Source organism: Phacochoerus africanus, chromosome 9 (genome assembly GCF_016906955.1).
Source record: "Phacochoerus africanus isolate WHEZ1 chromosome 9, ROS_Pafr_v1, whole genome shotgun sequence".
Classification (NCBI taxonomy): domain Eukaryota; kingdom Metazoa; phylum Chordata; class Mammalia; order Artiodactyla; family Suidae; genus Phacochoerus; species Phacochoerus africanus.
Window position 1 is genome coordinate 3,474,054 of NC_062552.1, and position 19,565 is coordinate 3,493,618.

The window sequence follows — 19,565 nt, forward strand, 5'->3', positions numbered from 1 at the left end:
GTCTTATCGGCTCTGCTCACTAACTGTAGCTGCAGTTGCCTAGAATTCTGCACTAATTACGTAATTCTGGTCCTGGGCAAGTTTCGTCGCCTCCCCGTGCCTCAGGCTCCTGGTCTGTAATGAGGACGCACGGACAGCACAAGGGGAGCCCCGCCCCACGGTCGGGGGTCTTCTCAGCGGAAGGGTCCGTACTCACCTGGCAGGGCTGCGACCCTGCTGCTCAGAGATGAGCTCAAACAATGTACAATCATCTTTTATTTTGAAAACAGTGGAAACCCTGCAGCTGTGCTCCGCAGCACTGTTTCCCTGAGCCTGCTCGACTGAAGCTGGGCCTGGTCACCTCTGCAGGTGGGCAGGGCTGCGGCCGACAGAGTGAGGGCAGGCGGGGCCCGTGTCCTGTTGGGGCTCCAGATGCTGAGATTGGGTGCACATAAGCAGCAGAATGTCGTATGAAAATGGGTGCTGAACACACACCTGCACATGCGTGTGCACACACATCATTTTGATAAATCGCTCCTGAGTAGATATTTTGTATCTAAATATGCATCAAATAGCCTTTTGTGCAGAGAGGCAGACAGAACCCATTTTAAACACGGACCAGCCTCACCGTACCAGTGAGTCCAGTCGGTGTCCTCCAGTGGTTGGAAGCCCAGCTTTGATGCCGAGCCCATGGGGTTCACGTCCCAGCTGCTCCCTGAATGGCTGTGGGGCTTTCCCGAGCCACCCCGGCTCTGTAACTGCGGTTTCTCCGTCTGTAACCTGGGAAGCCGGTAGTACTCACTCCTTGGGTCGTTTTTGCAGATGAAACATCCGAATGTACGAGACTTCCTCTGCTCGTCAGTGTGCGGCAAAAGGTGGAGAATATATTTGAGGTCGACAGAGCCACTGGGTCAGGTCTCAGTGTGGGCAGAAGCCACAGTGAAGAGCGATGCGTGTGTGTGGCCAGTGTCCACACACACAGAGTCCACACAGTGTCCACACACAGTAGGGTGTCCTTCTTCAGTATGGAAGGCTGGAGCAGTGGTGCCCGATGCCCTGTGCGCGTGGGGCCCCCCGGGATGGTTCTGAGAAGAGATTCGTGTCTGGTGGTAGCCAGGAGGCTCCAGTACCAGCCAGACAGAGTGGCTGTAACTGCAGGTGTCTACGTAGCATAGAGTTATACACTGATTACATAATTAGTAATTATGGGTCGGGTACATGCCCCTCAGGAAGGGGGGTCCTGGCCCGGGCTGTCCCCTCTGCAGGTGTCACCCTGCCCAAGGACGAGGGACAGGCTGGGGGTGCCAGCATTCACTCAGTTCCACCCTGCCTCTGAGAAGATATTCCCAGCGGGTAATCTGCCAGTAGGGGTTGGGGCACCAGGGGGGCTAATAGTCCAGCCGCGTGCCTTTTTTATGCCAGCTCTGACTGTGTAATAACTACCCCATCAGATCTCCCAGTGGTCAGTGGAAGTTCTGCTTTGCACACTGTACCCACCTGATCAGCACTCTGGTTACTTAAAAGGAAAAGGAGAGATTTTGTTTCTTGTTTGCACACAGCCCAGAATGTCTTAGGAGGATTTCTAAACCTTTCTGTTTTTCTAAATGTTAAGCTCCTTTTTAAGAGCGTCTGTGTCTCAATTCATTTAGAATATTTTAACAGCTACCTTCATACTGTAAGCAGAGAGTAAAATTCCCGGGAAATTTGAATTAGCCGTGAGTAATCAATAAATTTAAAAATTTCTTTGGGGGGGGGTCACTAAATTATCCAAATCAAGCACATATAAAAAAATACAGATCTAAGAGAAGACCTACAAACATAACCTCACCCTTTTGCAGTGAATCCAGACCTCCACTTGCTGAAGCTTTGGTAGTGGATGTGCATTAACACCCTAGATGCAGAAACTCACCCAGTCATCTTTCTAACAAAACTATGAATTACTTCCTTGGGGAAAATCATATCAGACCTAAATGAGGTTTCGCTATCTAAACGTCACACGAAGAGCACAGTAGGTCTTAAAACTGGAGGACGTAAACCCAGGAACGGTGTGATCCTAAACTAAGAGGCCAGTTCCTTGCCTTGAAGGCTTGATTATGACGGAAGTCTTAGGTCATCTCTGCAGGCGACATCAAGCCTTCTGAGCAGCCCCTCTGTTGGTTGCCATGGGGAAGCCCACAGGGGGCTGGACCGCTGCTCCCCAGGACTGTGGTGAGGGCCCCAGAAACGCAAGATGTGACCCCACTCTCCTCATGACAGTCGACCCCTCACCACGTACCCCGGGATGTCCTATTGTATTTCACATTCAACACGCTGATTGCATTTCATCTATTTCTTAGCATTTGAAACTTTCAGGCGCCTCAGCTGTCGTCTCCGGGATTTTGCTGGGAGCACATCTTGGCTGCAGCCACTGTTCTAGCCGTGAGACCACCCACCCACCCACCCTCTTCTGCCCTCTCCCAGACTCAGGTTCCAGCAGCTCCTGAGCTTCCCAGCTGCTGATAACTGCTCCATGGTTCTCCAGTGCTGGGTTTCTACCTCATTCCTTAGACTATAACCTCACCAACATTTGAATGAATATGGAGTTCCCTTTGTGGCGCAGTGGTTAACAAATCCGACTAGGAACCATGAGGTTGCGGGTTAGATCCCTGGCCTTGCTCATTGGGTTACGGATCCGGCGTTGCCGTGAGCTGTGGTGTTGGTCGCAGACACAGCTTGGATCTGGTGTTGCTGTGGCTCTGGCGTAGGCTGGTGGATACAGCTCCGATTAGACCCCTAGCCTGGGAGCCTCCATATGCCAAGGGAGCGGCCCTAGAAAAGGCAAAAAGCCAAAAAAAAAAAAAAAAAAGAGGAATGACTATAACCCACATTTAGCGTCCCTACCAGCTGGTAAATTTCCTGGGAAAAAGAATAGTTTATTCCTCTTCGTATCTCTTGCGTGCCTGTCATGTTTCTTTGCACACAACTTGCAGTAGTTTTTGAATGAATGAATGAGGAAAGAAAGAACAGCGGCCAAACGTGGGTTGCCTGGTGCCAGGTGTTTGTGGCCCATACCTTCAGAGGACGTCCACATTTTTACGTCCCGTCCCAAGCCTGGCTAAAATGTGCCAGTTTTGCATCGATTGTCTCTAATCTGCCCCAGTCCTATCACTTGTAACTTTTCAAACCGGTGGGGAGACCTCACAGTGGGCAGGTCACCCATCTCCCAGCCCGGAGATGCCCTCCCCTCCACGTGGCCCCTTCCTGTTTGTTGGATTGTCTGGTGCTTTAGGGCCGAGAGGGTGTTTGCCCGTCACCCAGGGGGGCGTCCCACAGGTCACCCACCCACGATCGATAGCCAACAGCGACATCCGCATGCAATGTTGCCCGAACTGCACCTGCCGCACCAGCCCCCACCTCTGCTGGAAGAGGCCCGGACGGAGGACGTGGCGCTGCTCAGGCCTCAGGAAGGTGGGGCTGGCAGCTCTGAGGGCAGGCCTGACGCCCTTCTCTCCTCTTCCTCAGCTCCCAGACCCCATCCAGCTTCCCTCGTCCCTGCTCCCATCTCTGCTGTCTGCCTCTCTCCTTGTCACACACACGGCCGAGAAAGGACCGGCTACTCAGCATCTCCCAAGCTCCTGTCAGGTCTGACACGTTAGTGGCACACAAGGTGGAGAGAATCCCGCCCAGCCACGGATCAGCTCAGCGCAAGTTCAAGAGCATACGGCTCACCCCTCCGCCCTTCCTTTGGGGGGCGCCCTACTCCAGCACGTGTGCAGGACCTGCCCCCACCCCACCCCCCGCCCCTCCCATGCAGGGAGCCCAGCCACAGACTTGTCCTAATCCAGGGATCAGCTGGCCCAGGTGGGAGAAGAGACACCAGAAACACAGCCCTCCCCTGGGGGCAGGGGGGACCCATTCTTCCCTTTCCCCCACTCCCAAGAGCCTCCCTGTCCAAAAAATAAACGGATAAATACAAGAAATGCAGGACCTTGGGAAACTCTGCCAAGAGAAAGTCCCCTCCCCTCTGGTTTGTCAAATTCTGATTCTTCACACTTTCCGTGGGACCAAAGCCAGTCTCGATGTCACCTGTCAGGTGAGAGGCTCGCGCACCGTTCAGATCCTCCCGTTATGTGGGGAGGAAGTTACTGGGGGAAAACAAAGTCATGGGGAAATGTTCGCTTCGGTTTCATTCAGGCCCAGGCGAAATTCCTCAGGAGCAGAGGCCCTGGGGCAGGGGCAGGACACAGGGAGGCCCCTGTGCTGAGGGGAGCGGGTTTCTGACGTGGGGCTCTTTATCCACCAGTTCCTGGCGCCCTGGGGTAGCAGGTGGCTGGACCTGCAGGGGCTCCTCCCAGGCTAAGGCCTGCGGAGCATCTGACCCCTCGACCCCTCGTGGCAGGCAGCCCCCAGGGCAGGCAGCCCCCAGGGTGTGCCCTCTGCCGCCACAGGCCCCGAAGCTCCGCCTGCTGGTGCTCTTCCCACGTCTTTTCCACACTCGGGTCTCTCTCAGAACCACCGAGGTTTGCTTGGTTCTGTTGTGTGTTTGGTGGGAGGGATCTGAGGTCTGACCTCGTCCTCCTCACAGGGACGGGGTCCTTTAGTCGTGGGTGCAGTCCTTGGGGAGCCTTCTTAGAGAAGCAGGGAGCAGTGGCACCTTGAGGGCTCCCTGAGCAAAAGCAGAGGGTCTGTGCTCGGAGCAGCCTGCCCCCCCCCATCACTCACCCTCAGCCCTTTCTTCACGTCTTGCCTTGGTTTCTGTGATGAGTTGCGTGTTCTGGCTCTCGTTTCTGTAGTTCGTGTGACTCTCAGGGGACATCAGGGATGGAGCCCAGGGGGCCAGGGATGTCAGCCAGGGCCTGGGTGGGAGACAGAGACCGCGCAGCTGTCTTTGGTTTTAAATACAGAGAATTTAAAGAAATGTTAGGTTTGGGGGAGGTAACTAAGAAGTCAGAAGGTGAGCATGAAGGTTTCACGGCTGCAGCACCTGCGGGAACAAGCAGCCCTGTCCGTGTCCAGGCTGATGTCCGTGTTCATTCATTCCCACAAAGGAGAAGTGGGAATGAATGAAACTTGAAAGCCTGCTGTGGTGGGGGGAGGTCCCCCAAAGCTGAGACCTGAGCAGGAGGAGGGACAGGTGTCTCTGAGCCCAGAGGAAGGGCTGGGACCCATCTCCAAGGAGGAGCACCCGCTGCCGTGCTAGGGGCTCGGGGGCAGAGGTGGAGGGGATGGTCCTGCAGGTGTGGCTCCAGCTGGCGGTCCTGGATGCAGCAGCAGGATCGCTGGGGGCCGGCCGCCCCTTTTCCCTCCTCCCCCTGCTGCCTCCCTCCGGGAGCCCCTGGCAGCCCAGGAATGCGGTTTGTGGAACCCCCCACACTGCGCAGCGTTGGGTTGGGAGCTTGGAGGCAGGAACTTAGGAAGTGGCCCCCGAGCTCAGCTCCAGAGGAACCCCAAGGTCTCCCCGTCGCTGCTGGCCTTGGGCATCCGGGCTGGCTCCCTCCTCCCCAGCTCCACGCTTGACCCCTCAGCTCTCAGAACAAAAGACTGCAGAGGCCCTCAGCACGTCCACGTTCCCCGTGTGTCATCCCTTCATCCCCTCTGCCTGGAAGGACCTGCCCCTTTATCCTGGATGTTGGTACCTAAGGAGGAGATGCCTTCTCAGCGCCACCCTCCACTGCACGTTCCTTAGAGCCCCCCCATTACACCCTCACAGCCCCCAGCTAGGGCCCCCTGCCCTGTTCTCTTCCATCAGTGGTGCCCCGGTGGCCTCCTCCCCCTTCTCCAGCTTCCCTGGTGGCACAGCCGCCTCACTGAGGCAGGTGAAACCGGCCATTGCGGTTCTGATTCACTTCCTTGAGTGCGCGCTGGTGCCAGACCCTGTGCTTAACAGAAAGAGGAGAAAGTGTGGCTGTGCCCCTGAGACACTTTCAGCAGGTAACACAGGGCCTGTGAACTCTTCCCAGTTACAAGCCACGTGGTCGGTGCCGCCGTGGGAAGGGCTGTGGATCAGCAAGATTTGGCCACATCAAACCAGAAACAAACCGCAAACACTCGGGCAGTTGCTGCGCGTACAGCGACCCGTGGGGGCTGCCGCAGGAGTCCTGTTCTGCCAGTGGGGGAACAGCCCCGGTCACCAGAGCTGGGTTGTCCTCTATGAGCCACTGCCCCCCCACCCACCCCCCAGGCTTCTTTAGAAGATGAAAGGGGTCCGCATGCCTGGTGCTGGGGCGGCGCGGGGGGAGGGGGGGCGCTGACGCAGGGAATTACCATTATTAGGTTGTTCATCTGATGAACTTGTTTTTTCAAGTTTACAAAATAAAAAGAAAGGAGTAATTATTCAGACCTTACCTTCCGTGATGTTTTGTAATTTATGAGGGCTTTTGATATGTATTATCCCATTTAATTGTCATAGTAGTTGGTGCGGTGGGGATGTGCCCCCTGTCGTATAGAGGCGTCTGCTGAGGTGGAGGCTCCTGCGAGACGAGGAGGCGGGGTCTTCTCCGTGTTCAGGGCCCTTTGCTGGGAAGGTGTCGCCCGTGACGGGTGAGTGAGAGGTTTGGGGCCACATGCACCTGTGCTCCCGCCCCTCCTCCGCAGTCCCTCCAGGGGGTCCCGCGAGAAAAGGCCTGAAGTTGATCCTGACCCCGTTATGAACAAGCCCCTGGAAATCCGGTGTCTTAAGGTCCCCGGGTTAATTTTTGTTTTGCTCGTTTTCCTCTGAGCACGTGCAGTCAGCAGACCAGCTCTGCGTGAACTCGGGCCAATCCAAATTCCCGGACCTCACAGCACATACAGCCTCTGTGAGAACGGGGACTTGCGGAAATGGGGGAGGTTGGGGCGGCAAGGGAGGCACAAAATGGAAAAGAAAGTGAGCAGGTCAACGGAGCTCAAAGCTTGTACCATTTTTGGGTTAAATTTGGGGTCAAGGGTTAACAGATCTAGTTTCTCATGTATTTTTCAATCGGGGCCTCCACTCACTTACCTGAGGCATCTGGAAGGGAGCATCTGTCTCCCAGTAAACATGACTAACTGGGAGAATTTATCATCGTGAAACTGTATGTGACCTCAGTTTAAATACAGCGATTGTATGAGGCTGGGAAGATACAGACAAATTTAGTGGGTGGTTTCAATGACTGTGCAAAGCTTCAGCAAGTATTTTACCTCCAAAAGGAGAAACTAGAACACGAGAGTAATGCTGGTTCTGAAAGAGCTCCCTTTTTTAACCTGAAAAAAAAATGAATTTTAATTCATTTTTGCTTTTTAGGGCTGCACCTGTAGCATATGAAATTTCCCAGGCCAGGGGTCCTATCGGAGCTGCACCTGCTGGCCTGCACTGCAGCCACAGCAACGCCAGATCCGAGCCGTGTCTGCAACCTACACCACAGCTTGCGGCAACCCCAGCTCCTTAACCCACTGATCGAGGCCAGGGATTGAACCCGTGTCCTCATGGATACGAGTCACGTTTATAACCCACTGAGCCACAGCGGAACTCCAAAAAAAAAATGAATTTAGAAATGAAGTCTCTGATCGGTTCTGAAGGTGAGATAATGAGACTAAACAGAAGATAGACGTTTTCCATCTGAGACCCTTCTGTCTTCCCTGCTATAGTCATTTGCTTGTTGTTTTCATAACAGCTTTACTGAGGTGTGATATACCTGCTGTGCAAGTCACCCTCCAAATTGTGGAATTCGGTGGTCTCCGTACCTTCACGGAGAGGAGCAGCCATCTCTAGGATCAGTTGTAGGACATTTTCATTGGCCCTAAGATATATTCTTGGGTGGTTAAGCGTCTGTGTGACCCTCAGCCGGTCTCCTAGGCAGGGATCTGGGCTGCAGACCCCACCTCCCCGCAATTATCTAATCAGAGGCACAGCGAAATTTCACTCGAACAAAGACTTCTGAAGCTTACTTTTTCTGTTGTTTCTTAAGTTAAAAACTGTTATAGGAGTTCCCGTTGTGACTCAGTGGAAGCGAATCTGACTAGCATCCGTGAGGGCGCAGGTTTGATCCCTGGCCTCGCTCAGTAGGTTAAGGATCTGGCGTTGCCGTGAGCTGTGGTGTAGGTCGCAGACATGGCTCAGATCTGGCATTGCTGTGGCTCTGGCATAGGCCGGTGGCTACAGCTCCGATTCAACCCCTAGCCTGGGAACCTCCATATGCCGAGGGTGCGGCCCTAAAACAAACAAACACAAAACCAAAAATCACCGTTACATTCAGGCAGGACCCTGAATCCTTGCTCTGGATCCCTCACGTCCTGCAAGCGTGTGGGGCCCTGTGCAGTGACGGAGTCCTTCCCCAAGCCCTGCACCCCTGTCTAACTAGCGCAGGAGAAGCCGTTCTTGTTTCTCTCATGCGTGGCTGCACGTGATTTGTTTTAAAGAAAGGGTGCTGGAGCCTGAAAGTAAATGCGGGAGCTGCTGTCACAAAGCTGCGACATTCTCTTTCTGCTCTTTAGGAGTTCGGTAGGTGCTTGGGGGCCATGGTGGAGAAACACGGAAAGTCAGTTCAGTACAAGTTGCCAGAATGGTTCTTCCCCATGATTTTCCTTGTGGAAATTCTTTGTGTTCTGTGAATGTTCACGTGGACCTGAAATTCTGTCATGGACAGCACAAATGGGAGAACCCTCAAGAACGCTCAGCCCTTGGTAGGTCTCACGTGGTTTCCTGGTGGAGGAGCAGAACAAAAGTTTCCTGAGCAGAAGCTGGGCCTCCCTCTGACCAGCACAGCCTGCTCCTGGCACTCGGTGACATGAGCAAGAATCAAAACAAAATGTTGGAACAAAGCGAGAAAATCTATAAACATCAGGGCAGCATGGACTCATGCGTTCAGAACAACCTGAGTTTGTCGAGTGCCAAACCTGCCAGCCAAATTCAATACGCAGTTGTTTTTTTAATTGCAAAATGAGTAGATGGAACTAAAGGACTTCATTTGACTGTAAAGCAAAGCGATTGATAGTACATCCTGTTTTTATAGGTAACCCCCCCCTTTTTTTCTTTTTAGGGCCTCACCTGCAGCATATGGAGGTTCCCAGGGTAGGGGTCGAATCGGAGCTGTAGCTGCCAGCCTACACCACAGCCACAGCAACGCAGGATCCGAGCCACATCTGCCACCTACACCACAGCTCACGGCAACGCTGGATCCCTAACCCACTGAGAGAGGCCAGGGATTGAACCCACGACCTCATGGTTCCCAGTCAGATTTGTTTCTGGAACTCCGGTAAACACCATTTTTAAGTTCATCTAGGTAAGAACACAGTCACATAGACAGCAAACAGACTGAAGGGCTTCTAAGTCCAGAGAACCAATTGAGAAGCTAAAGGAGTCATTTGACAAGGAAATGTCACGGAGGCCCTCCAGGGACAAGCGTTAGATGTGGTCTCGCTTACACGGGGACAACTTCTGGAAACAGTGCTGGAGGCTGAGCTGTTTCCTGTGAGCCCTTTGCTGTAAATGGAAGGCCTTGCAGCGTAGGGTTGAGAGCCTGGCCCAGCCCTTCATCTGGGCTCTGCTGCTCGGTGGCTGTTTGACCTTGAGCACATCAGCACATCAGATCTGTGGACACAGTGGGGACAGTAAGAGCAGCCATCCCACAGGAGCGCACTGTGTGTTAATGAGGGGATTGAACCCACGCGTGGCAGCTGGCAGGAACGTCATCACAGAAGAACCAAGCTCAGGTGTGTGACCTTGAAAGCAAAGCAGAGCCCGGAATGGCCGAAGAGGCATCCTTCGCCTGAATCTGGCCATGGCTAAAAGCTGAGTGGAAGCCACCTCGAGAATTCCAGAACTCTGTGGAGAGCTTGACAGGAAAGGGGACTCTCTCGTTAGAATGACCGTCAAGAAAATTGGAGTACCCTTCGTGGCTGAGCAGAAATGAATCCGACTGGGAACCATGAGGTTGTGGGTTTGATCCCTGGCCTCGCTCAGTGGGTTAAGGATCTGGTGTTGCTGTGGCTGTGGTGTAGGCCAGCAGCTACAACTCCGATTCCACCCCTAGCCTGGGAACTTGCATGTGCCGGGGATTCAGCCCTAAAAAGCAACAAGAAAAGCTTTCAACCCCCCCCCCCCCAAATATCATAGTAGCTTTGCCCAAAGGGGAGAAGACGAGCCGTCTTGATCACGACTGACTAGTGCAGAGCCCGCCGTTGTCCCTCCCAGCCGCCTTGGAAAAGAGTGCAGCGTTTCGGTGAAGACGGAGCTTTGGTGTAGGAACAGACGTCCTTGGAGGCAGAGAATGGTACACCTGGTCGTTACTGGCTGATGGTGTAGGGTTACCTTCCTTGAGAATGTTCGGGAAGAATGCTCACTTTCTCATGGAGCCGGGAGAAGGGTGCCTCTGAGGGTTCCCGCCCTGGAAGGTCCGGGGAGATGGGTGTGTTTTAAATCCTGGGACGGGTGGGCCCGGAGCGGGGCCCGGCTAAGGTGGGAGCGTATTGTTGACCCCAAGTCTCACGGTGTAGACAGGCCCTCCCACCCAGCCGCTCGGGCAGCCGGGCCTCGGACAGGTGTCCGCACTGCGTCCGCGGAAGGGCCGGAGTCAGAGCTCTGGCCGATGACGACTGGGGGGGGCCGTGTGCGGTTCCTCCCGCCAGCCTCACTGCCCTTCGCTCGCCCGGACGCCGTCTCCCTTTTGTATGGGAGGAGGCTGGGAGAGGGGTTTCCTCAGTGGGAACAAGGCCAAAGTCAGGGCCTGGCCTGCAAAGCGAAGCCACCTTTAGATAGGACAGCCATTCCTCTGTTGACTGTTGGGGGGCAGCTCCCTGTGGCCCTTCCTGCGCCCAGTGGGTGGGCATTGTCACGAGAGGGGCCTCAGCACATCCGTTCTCCCCCAGTCCTGGGTGTCAAGTCCGAGGTCCAGGCACCAGCACGGCTGGTCCCTCCGACGGCGGGCACGGAGGGTGTGTGACCCCCGCCCCCCCCACATTGGCAGCCCCTGGCATCCTGGGTCCTGCAGATGTGTCCCCCAGTCTCCAGCTTCTTCCCATATGGTGGTCCCCCCCTCCTTTCGCGAGGATGCCAGTTGTGGTGGATGCACCAGGGTGGCCTTGTTTTAACTTGAGTGTCTGTGTGAAGGCTTTTTCTGCAAGTGAGGTTACGTTCTAAGGTCTTGGAGGCTCAGACCACAGCGTATCTTCTTGGGGAGTCTCAACGCAGTCTCTACCGGTGGCCGATGGCAGCCCTGCCGCTGGGGAGCCCGGTCTAGACCGCAGCTGAGAGGCTTCCTGCCCCTTGGCCCCCAGGGGCGATGAGGCGGTGAAGAGACGCCCTGTGCAGCTCCTCGCCGGCCTCCCTAGCCCTCCAGGAGGATCCTGAGCACGAGGCGGCCCAGCCGTGGCCCGTGTGGCTGATGTGGCATCGGCAGAGGCTGCAGGCACCATCATGCAGCTGGTGAGAGGGACCCACATGCCCGCCTCACTCAAGCTCCTCAATGCTTGCTCTGCCCCCGGACACACCAAATTCTTTTGTCAACTGGCTGCTGTCATTTTGTTTTGGTCCGTGGATCACAGGTTCGGTTCCCCAGAAAGCAGTCTCAGAGGGAGGTTGGACTTCTGGAAGCTTTTTACCAGGTGCCACAGGTGGACACCTGCAGAGAGGGGAGGGAGGAAGCAGGACTGGACAGAGGGAGAGCTGGGGCTGTGATGTATTTACGACAGAGGCCTTGGCCCCCCAGGGGCAGTTCTGAAATGAGAGTGGCCCTTCTGAGTTGTCCTAGGCAGCAGTAAGGCCTTCTCAGTCCAGCCCATAGAAAGCAAATTTTAAAATTTATGAAAATATGACTGCATTATAAGTAGGTACCGTGGGACAATGGTGCCTTCACGTATGGTTTTTATTATCGTAAAATATACACTTTCTTTATATGCGAACTAGGCGTCCACATGCATGTTTCTTATTATGTGTTGGTAAAGAAAGATTTGTGGGTTTTTTTTTTTTTTTGCCTTTTCTAGGGCCGCTCCGGCGGCATGTGGAAGTTCCCAGGCTAGGGGTCTAATTGGAGCTGTAGCCGCCGGCCTACACCACAGCCACAGCAACGCAGGATCCGAGCCACGTCTGCGACCTACACCACAGCTCACAGCAACGCCGGATCCTTAACCCACTGAGTGAGGCCAGGCGTCGAACCCTCAACCTCATGGTTCCTAGTCAGATTTGTTAACCACTGAGCCACGTGGGAACTCCCAGATTTGGGTGTTTTTAAACTCCCTTCGTACCATAATCTCAATTGTCTGTGCTTGAACTCACGACACAGTTTTGGAGCTGGGTCACAGAGAGAAGGGCCCTTATTCTGACTCTTTTGACTCTTGCGGGGCATCCTCGTTCTACGGAAGAATCCACTTTTGTGAAACGGTGTAATTTTCTGGAAGAAGGATTTGAATTTCGTCGATTTCTCAGAGGGTCCTGTGTCCCTCCCCCCACCCCCCCAAAATTAAGAACCATCACGTAAGGGAGTTTAGAGCCCGGCTCGTGCTGCTTTGTGAGCTACTCTTTTCTGTCTCCAAAAACACAGCAGCAACGAGAGACGAGAATCTAAAAAGAGAACACGGAAAAGGCAGAACCCATGCTTTCCCTTCTGCTGCCTCAAATGATAATTTTTCTGTAGACAAGGGACAAACCCCAACACAGAACAGGGGGCGGGACTGAAGGCGCCGTGGGCTCTGGGTTCGTACGTGACGGGGTGAGGGGGACAGTGACAACCTCTGCTGGGTGTCAGGATGTGCTGCCAGGCAGGCTCTCTGCTTGAAAATGGGGACCCCGCACTCGAGAAGGGAGGTAGCCGTCACACCACACTTGCTGGCTTATCGGGAGCTCTGAGCCTGGAAAGAGACTTGGCCTCTTTATCCGGAACTGAGAGAAGGGTTTTGCCACTGCGGTGGCGTCATCAGCCGTGTCACCATATAGGAACCCACATGCCACCGCCAACCAGATCTGGGCTGGGACACAAGTGGAGGACCCGCACTGCCCTCTGACCAAAGAGAGGGGACGGTGAGGGAACATTGCAGGCAGATGCAGACCCCAGCCTCGTGAAGACCTCCCGCCTCACCTGTCCGCCGGCCAGAGTCACATGGTCTGGGTTCGCTGGAGATCAAAGTAAAATCAAAGGGCCTTCCTCAAAAAAAAAAAAAAAAAAGGAAAAAAAGCCTGATGTCCTCAAAGAGAATCGCTGAAGGAATAAGAGCCATAAAAACAAGAAGAACAGGAAATTCTGAATAAGGGGCAGAAATGGGCAAAAGTGAAGTGTAAGTATTTATAGGAAAGAAAGAAATATCAGAAACGAGTAATAGATTCGCTGGAGTGAAGATGAAATAATCAGAGGAGACGAGACTGCGTTGAAAGGAGAATCAGTGAATAAGAAGCTGCTGGTGAAGAATTCACCCAGAACAGAGCACAGACACAGAGCTGTGAAAAACCCAACCTCGGCCGCCTGGGAGCAGCGGGGGCGGGACCTGGAAGCCCCACGGTGTGGCGGTCGGCGCGTCCCCAAGAGAGCGAGAGGAGCGGACGAGTCGCGGCTGGAATCTTCCAGCTTGGATGAAGAGACACAGAGACAAGCGCACGCTGAGGCCTGAACAGAGTCAGGCTAGATAAAGGCCTCACCAGAACCGCCAGGGCAAAGCTGACACCTCCCCACCGCCAGGAAGGCAAGAGCAGCCCCCAGGGCCAGCAGGCTCGTCCCCGTCCCTGACGGGGACAGAAAAGAGTGCGGACGGAGAGCAGACGTGGTGGTGACCTCACCGTTTCGTGCCTCGCCAGATGACTTTCCCCGGGCGGGGGAGGGGGGGGTCAGCCACGTAGAGTCTGAGAGTTTGCCTCCCACCTGCTTGCGCTGAAAAAAGGATGGAGAGATCCTCACCTGCGAGAGCGCAGGTGCGAGGGAAGGCGGGCCGCCCGGGGCCGCGGACGGCCGACGGTTTCCGCCTACTTGCAAGTTCACGAGACGCCTGCCGCCGCCCTGGAAACCTGTTACCATCATCAGTGCGGTCGTCTGGGTGTTTCTCCATGGCTTTAAAGTCTGCATGTACTGTAATTTTTACCGTGTGTCTTTTAGCATCTTGGGGGCTCATTCTGGCTGAGCGCCTTACACCTCGACTGTTGAGCTTGAGTTCCTGACACCAGGGCTCAGCTGGGCGCCTCCCCCATGTCTGTCACCGCAGAGGTGACTCCAGGCTGATTCCTGGAGGTCTCCGCCTCTTGTCTAATCTCCCTAAACGTGCACGTTCCTTCAGTGGTAGAAGGGTACCTGCAAGAGGAAGAGCCCTGTGTGGCCGCCCCACCCGCCCCGTCTCACACGGGCACCCCAGCCCCAGGGCTATTTCGACAGCATCTTGACTTGAAGGAAACAGGATATTTTTGAGAAGCTGTGGTATTTTAGCACCTGGATGGTCGCGTTATTGTGTTCCCTTGAAGTGTGTGTTCTGAACTGATAACATTTCTTTGACAACTTTATTGATATTTCAAGTTGAATAATCATTTATGTTTGAGTCTTTGGTTCTTCAGAGGTTTTGCCGTTTAAGAAGTTTTATACTTTTGCTACTCGGTGATTCACCGGGGGGTTTATAGTGCTATCAGGCTCAGTGTAAATCAATTTATAAACCTGTTCTTCTAACAGATTTATGGCTTTAGCAGACAGTACCTTCGCTGTATAGATTTCATAGCTCTACAGTGAAACAGTTCAGGAAACATTTTGTGTTGTTACAGTAACTTATAGACTTATGTAACGTCCCAATGATCTCTACATATGCATGTGTATATAATATGTAAATATGTACTTTTGATGTACATGGTAAGCCATGTAACAAATGTGGTAATTTCTAAAATTATCTGATTTGAAATAGGTGTCCCATGTAATGAACTAGATAGTGAGCCCTAGTAAATTGGAAAAAACAGATAAAGTGAGGGAGTGGCTGTATTTGTGTTTATCACATCCGTGGAGGCATGCTTTGGAGAATAGCTTCCTAAATAATTAATAATTAGATGTACTTCCTTAGTGATGAGAAATGCTAACGAATAATGACATTACTAATTGAAATACCAATTTGGACAAGCCTTTAGTTATTTCTCCGTTAAAATGGCTTCCTGAAAGTTAATAGAGTGCTTCTTAATTAAATGTGAACTTTTCTCCTAGTAGTCAAGTGGAAAAAACTGAAATGTGGTCTCTTCAAAGTGCTTGATACCAAATTGAACACTAATGACAATATCAATAGGATATGCGTTACTCATAAACGTGCTAAGACGCTCCAATAGTCGCCCTGGAATTTGCTAAGGTTGAGTATCGACTTTTAAGTTCATCTTGTTCCTGCAAATCCCAGTGCTGAAGCAATGCTCTGGCAGCATTTCCCAGCTCGAGCCCGAATGCACCTTCCCGTGAAAGTCGTAAACCTTGTCCTCCAGGGAGCACGTCACTCTCTCCTCTTTTGTTTTGTTAGCCTCTCAGCAAATATCCCGCCGTCACCAACGACATCTCGTTCTGGTTGCCTCGCGAGAACTACACAGAGAACGACTTCTATGACTTGGTGCGAACAGTGGGAGGAGACCTGGTGGAGAAGGTGGATCTCATAGACACGTTTGAACATCCAAAGTAAGTCGGAAAGACCGCCTCTCGGGCCTTGTCCTTCTTTGTCTCCACGTGGCAAGTGGCAGGTAGACGGATAGAATAAAATTTTGCTGCAACTCTGTGCCTAAGACAGAAATGTCTAGATTTAGAGTGAGCATCTAGCGTACTTTTATATCAGTACTTCCTGAAAAGCTTTCTAAAATGTGTTTTTAATCGTTGGTGCCTTCGTAAAGTATGAAACAGAAGTGTTTTAAAGTTCTTGGAGCTTTTCCGTATTGTTTTGGGAAGTGATTTCTCACATTCCAGGTACCAAGGAAATGAGGCAGAAGGAGCCATTTGGGGAAATAATGCATTTCGTGAGTCTCTCTGTGAATATTTATTAAGTGCTCACCACAGGCCAAGACCTGTATTATGTCCTAGGAATTAAACCTGTTCCAGACAGGCTTGATTCTGCTTCTCTGAGGGTTTATTTTACAGTCTTGTGGGAGAGGCAGATGTTAAATAGACAGTCACACAGATCTGGCGTTCCCATCGTGGCTAACAGTAACGAACTCGACGAGGATCCATGAGGTTGCAGGTTCGATCCCTGGCCTCTCTCAGTGGGTTAAGGATCCAGCGTTGCTGTGAGCTGTGGTGTAGGTTGCAGACGCGGCTCGGATCTGGTGCTGCTGTGGCTGTGGTGTAGGCTGGCACCTGTAGCTCCAAATCAACCCCTTAGCTGGGGAACTTCCACAGGCCATGGGTGTGGCCTTAAAAAGCAAGACAAAGAAAAACCCCCAAAAACCAAAAACAGCAATGACACAGATCTGTAGTATTATGGGGAGGAATAATCAGAGCACTGGTTTCAGATGGGGTGTCGGGAAAACGTCTTTGAGAAGGGGACAGAGATGAGAGGTCTGAGGGGCAGGAAGGACAGGGGAAGGACCTTTCTGGATGCACACGTGACCCTGTATGGAACGTGGCGGGCGTGGGTCCAGGGGCCGGCAGAGAACATGGCAGCTGGGGGAACCGAGGCAGTGGGTACCAAGCAGTGACTGCTGGGTAGGGACGTGGATGTGGACCCGGTGTTGCTGTGGCCTCGGAGACTTGAAATTGTGCCCTCATTACAGCCAGAACAGGAGCCCATCTGGCCACCTGACCATCTAGGAGTTTGCTCAAGGACCTGTGGAAACAATGGTTCCTGAGCTCTTGTGCGTTTGAAACTGCTCGTCTGTGTATACTTTAAATTTAAATCTGTTTATACTTTAAATGACAGCTTGGTTGCGTAGGAAATCCTTGGTGCACCCATTTTTTCAGTAAGGATATCATAAGCGTTGCTCAGTTGTCTTCTCAGGTTTAACTTGAGAAATCTGAGACCAGGCTTGACCTTTTTCTTTGTCTTCCTGGAAGGTGGAATAAGCGTATCAGAGTCCCTCTCGGGGCAACCTGTCCTCCCGGGTGTGTGTGTTATGGTTCCTCACTAAGCAGGTTTGGCTCTGCCTGGATCTTAAGGACGTTTTCTTGAATCATGTCTGTAAGGACTTCTCTGCCTGCTGTTTTCCCCTGATGTTTTACTGTTTATTTTTATTTTTTGCTTCTTTTTTTTGTCTTTTGTAGGGCCACACCCGTGGCCTATGGAGGTCCCCAGGCTAGGGGTCAAATCGGAGCTGCAGCTGCAGGCCTACACCACAGCCAAAGCAACATAGGATCTAAGCCGTGTCTGTGACCTACACGGCAGTTCACAGCAACGCCAGATCCTTTAATCCCCTGGGCCAGGCCAGGGATGAAACCCGTGTCCTCGTGGATACTAGTTGAGTTTGTTTCCCACTGAAGCACAGCGGGAAGGAACCCCGTCCCCCTAATGTTTTAAAACTCCGCCCCTACTTGGTTTCGGATGCTTTTCCCGTTGTTACCCTCTCTGCCCCTCCTGTCTGTTGTGGTCTCTTCTTGTCTGATTCCATTTTCACCTTCAGTTACTTTGTTTCTCACCCCTTTTCTGAGTTCTTCAAGCTCATATTTCACTTTTCCCTATTTTCTTCCTGTCTCTTCCTGGAGCTGTTTCTGCTTTGTGTTTTTCCTTTGCTAGAGAAATTGTGTCAGTTGGTTTTTAAAATTCACTGCAAAATATCTGACCAGAAATTTCACATGCTCCAGTGGCACCGTTTTTCTGTGACTTCCCTGTTGGCCACTTTTCCTGCCATTTTCCATATTTTTTTCCCTATGTCTTAGGCGATGCATCCGCAGTGTGCAAGTGACTCCTTTTCGTCGTGCCTATTTGCATGCATTGGACCTTCTGAGCCAGCCAGGTCTTTGCCCACGGTTGAGGGCCGGGATTGGAGCTGGCGTGGGGGGCGGGGCTCAGGCTGTCCTTCAGGCTAGTTGTTTTCACAACTACAAGGCTTTTATTTCCCCCACCGCCAAAAACCGGTCTTTCTTTAAATATGGCTCCCCTCCCACCTCGTCACCTGTTACACTCAGATTTACCTTGGTTTACTCCACTTCGGACGTTGTTGCCGATGCAGCCGTTGCACTTCAAACTAGAGCCTTGGGCTCCGAGGCGTGCGACTTAGGCTGGCGTTTTCTGAGATCTGCCACTCTGTTCTTCTCTTCACTTCCTCCCATGTGGCTTCTACTTGATTTCAGCTGCTTTGGCAGGTTTTTAATACATTTTGAAGCTTGAAGGTGTTATCTGTCTGCTAACTTTACAGAAAAATAGACTATACAGGGTAGCTGGGGGCCCTGGCACAGTGCAGTACCTGCCCCGTGTGTGCATGCATCTTAATAAGGGGCTGAGATTGCAGTAAGGTTCCTGTGGCGGAGATTGCTAGTTGTCTCTCAATGGCCAACCCTCTGCTGTAAAAATAGCATAACTGATTTTTCCCTAAGCAACTTCTAAGCCAACTAAAGGTCTATACCTCTGAGCTTCCTCTGCAGCAAGGAGTATCTGTGTGGCCGAGGTTAGCCAGTGATTTATAAGTAGGAAGTTTTTAGTGGCATTTCCAGAAGTTCCTTAAAAACTGGCTTGAGGTTGTCCTTTTCCCTTTCTGCTGCCCAGATGTGGACGTAACGGCGGGTCCCATGGCAGCCATTCTGGACCATGTTTGACCTTGGCAACGGACGCTGTGTGGAGGGAGCAAGAGCACGGAAGCTACCTGGGTCTCTGACACTGGGGCATCGATTCAGTCCTAGACTTTTATGTGACAGAGATGTGTCTTGTTTAGGCCACTATTTTTCAGATTATTGTTACTAACAACCAGAGGCAGCCCTTCCTCTTAGATCCCCGAGGAAAAGGCTATGCTTGAGGAAGGGAAATACACTCTTTCGTAATGGACTCTCAGGCAATATCTCGCGCAGCACATGGCAGACTTTGCTGTTGAGAGCCAGACGGTAAATCTGTTTGATTTTGTGACCCATACCATCTCTGTCACATCTATTCGACTCCAGCATTTCAAGAGCATCCGTAGACAAAGCAAAACTGAGTGATCGTGGCTGTGTTGCAATAAAGCCTTAACGCAGAAATAGGTGGTGGCCTGGATTTCTCCCTCAGTGTGCCGACCCTGCCACGGGCTCATGTCATTTGTTAAGAGACCCTCACTCACAGATTCTGAAGTCCTCCCCTGGAGCACCCTGTGTCCTGTTCCCCCGTTAAGGATCCCTGACTCAGGTGGTGGAATGTGAACTCCCTCCCCTGCCCTCGTCAGCGCATTCTTGACCTCAAGATTTCTTTTATTCCCTAAGCGCCTGAGTGGGATATTGCCAGATAGTGCTGGAGAGCCCCAGCTCTTTCTTTGCCTGACATCAAAACCTGTGGGAACTACGAGGACGGAGTGAATGGCGAAGGCTACCCTCTGAAATAAACAAGTAGTTGAACAAACTGGGTGCTATTTTCTGAAGAAGAACAGACCCCAAGGTGTCTCAGGGAGATGTGACCTGCTGAGCCGGAGGCAGATCTCATGGTGGTAGACAAGGGGGTGATATTTTTCTTGATGACAAATAACAGCATGAGTCCTCAAGGAGAATGGTGTCCCGGTTAGAAGATGGCATTTTGTTCCAGAACCTTCTCCCAGGGTTAACCTTTGTCACTTAAAG

At 52.4% G+C, this 19,565-nt stretch overlaps 1 protein-coding gene across 10 annotated transcripts in view; it reads left to right on the plus strand.

Moving 5' to 3' along the window:
* The window catches only part of FARS2 (phenylalanyl-tRNA synthetase 2, mitochondrial), a 369,093-nt gene that overhangs the window by 234,783 nt on the left and 114,745 nt on the right, over positions 1-19,565 (plus strand). For 9 of the 10 annotated variants that reach the window (XM_047794436.1, XM_047794435.1, XM_047794431.1 and 6 more), the window contains one exon: positions 15,370-15,521. The exons of the other annotated variant lie outside the window; for it this stretch is intronic. In XM_047794436.1, the coding sequence (XP_047650392.1) occupies positions 15,370-15,521 (152 nt within the window). The remainder of the gene's footprint in view (positions 1-15,369; positions 15,522-19,565) is intronic. 10 annotated transcript variants of the gene reach the window in all.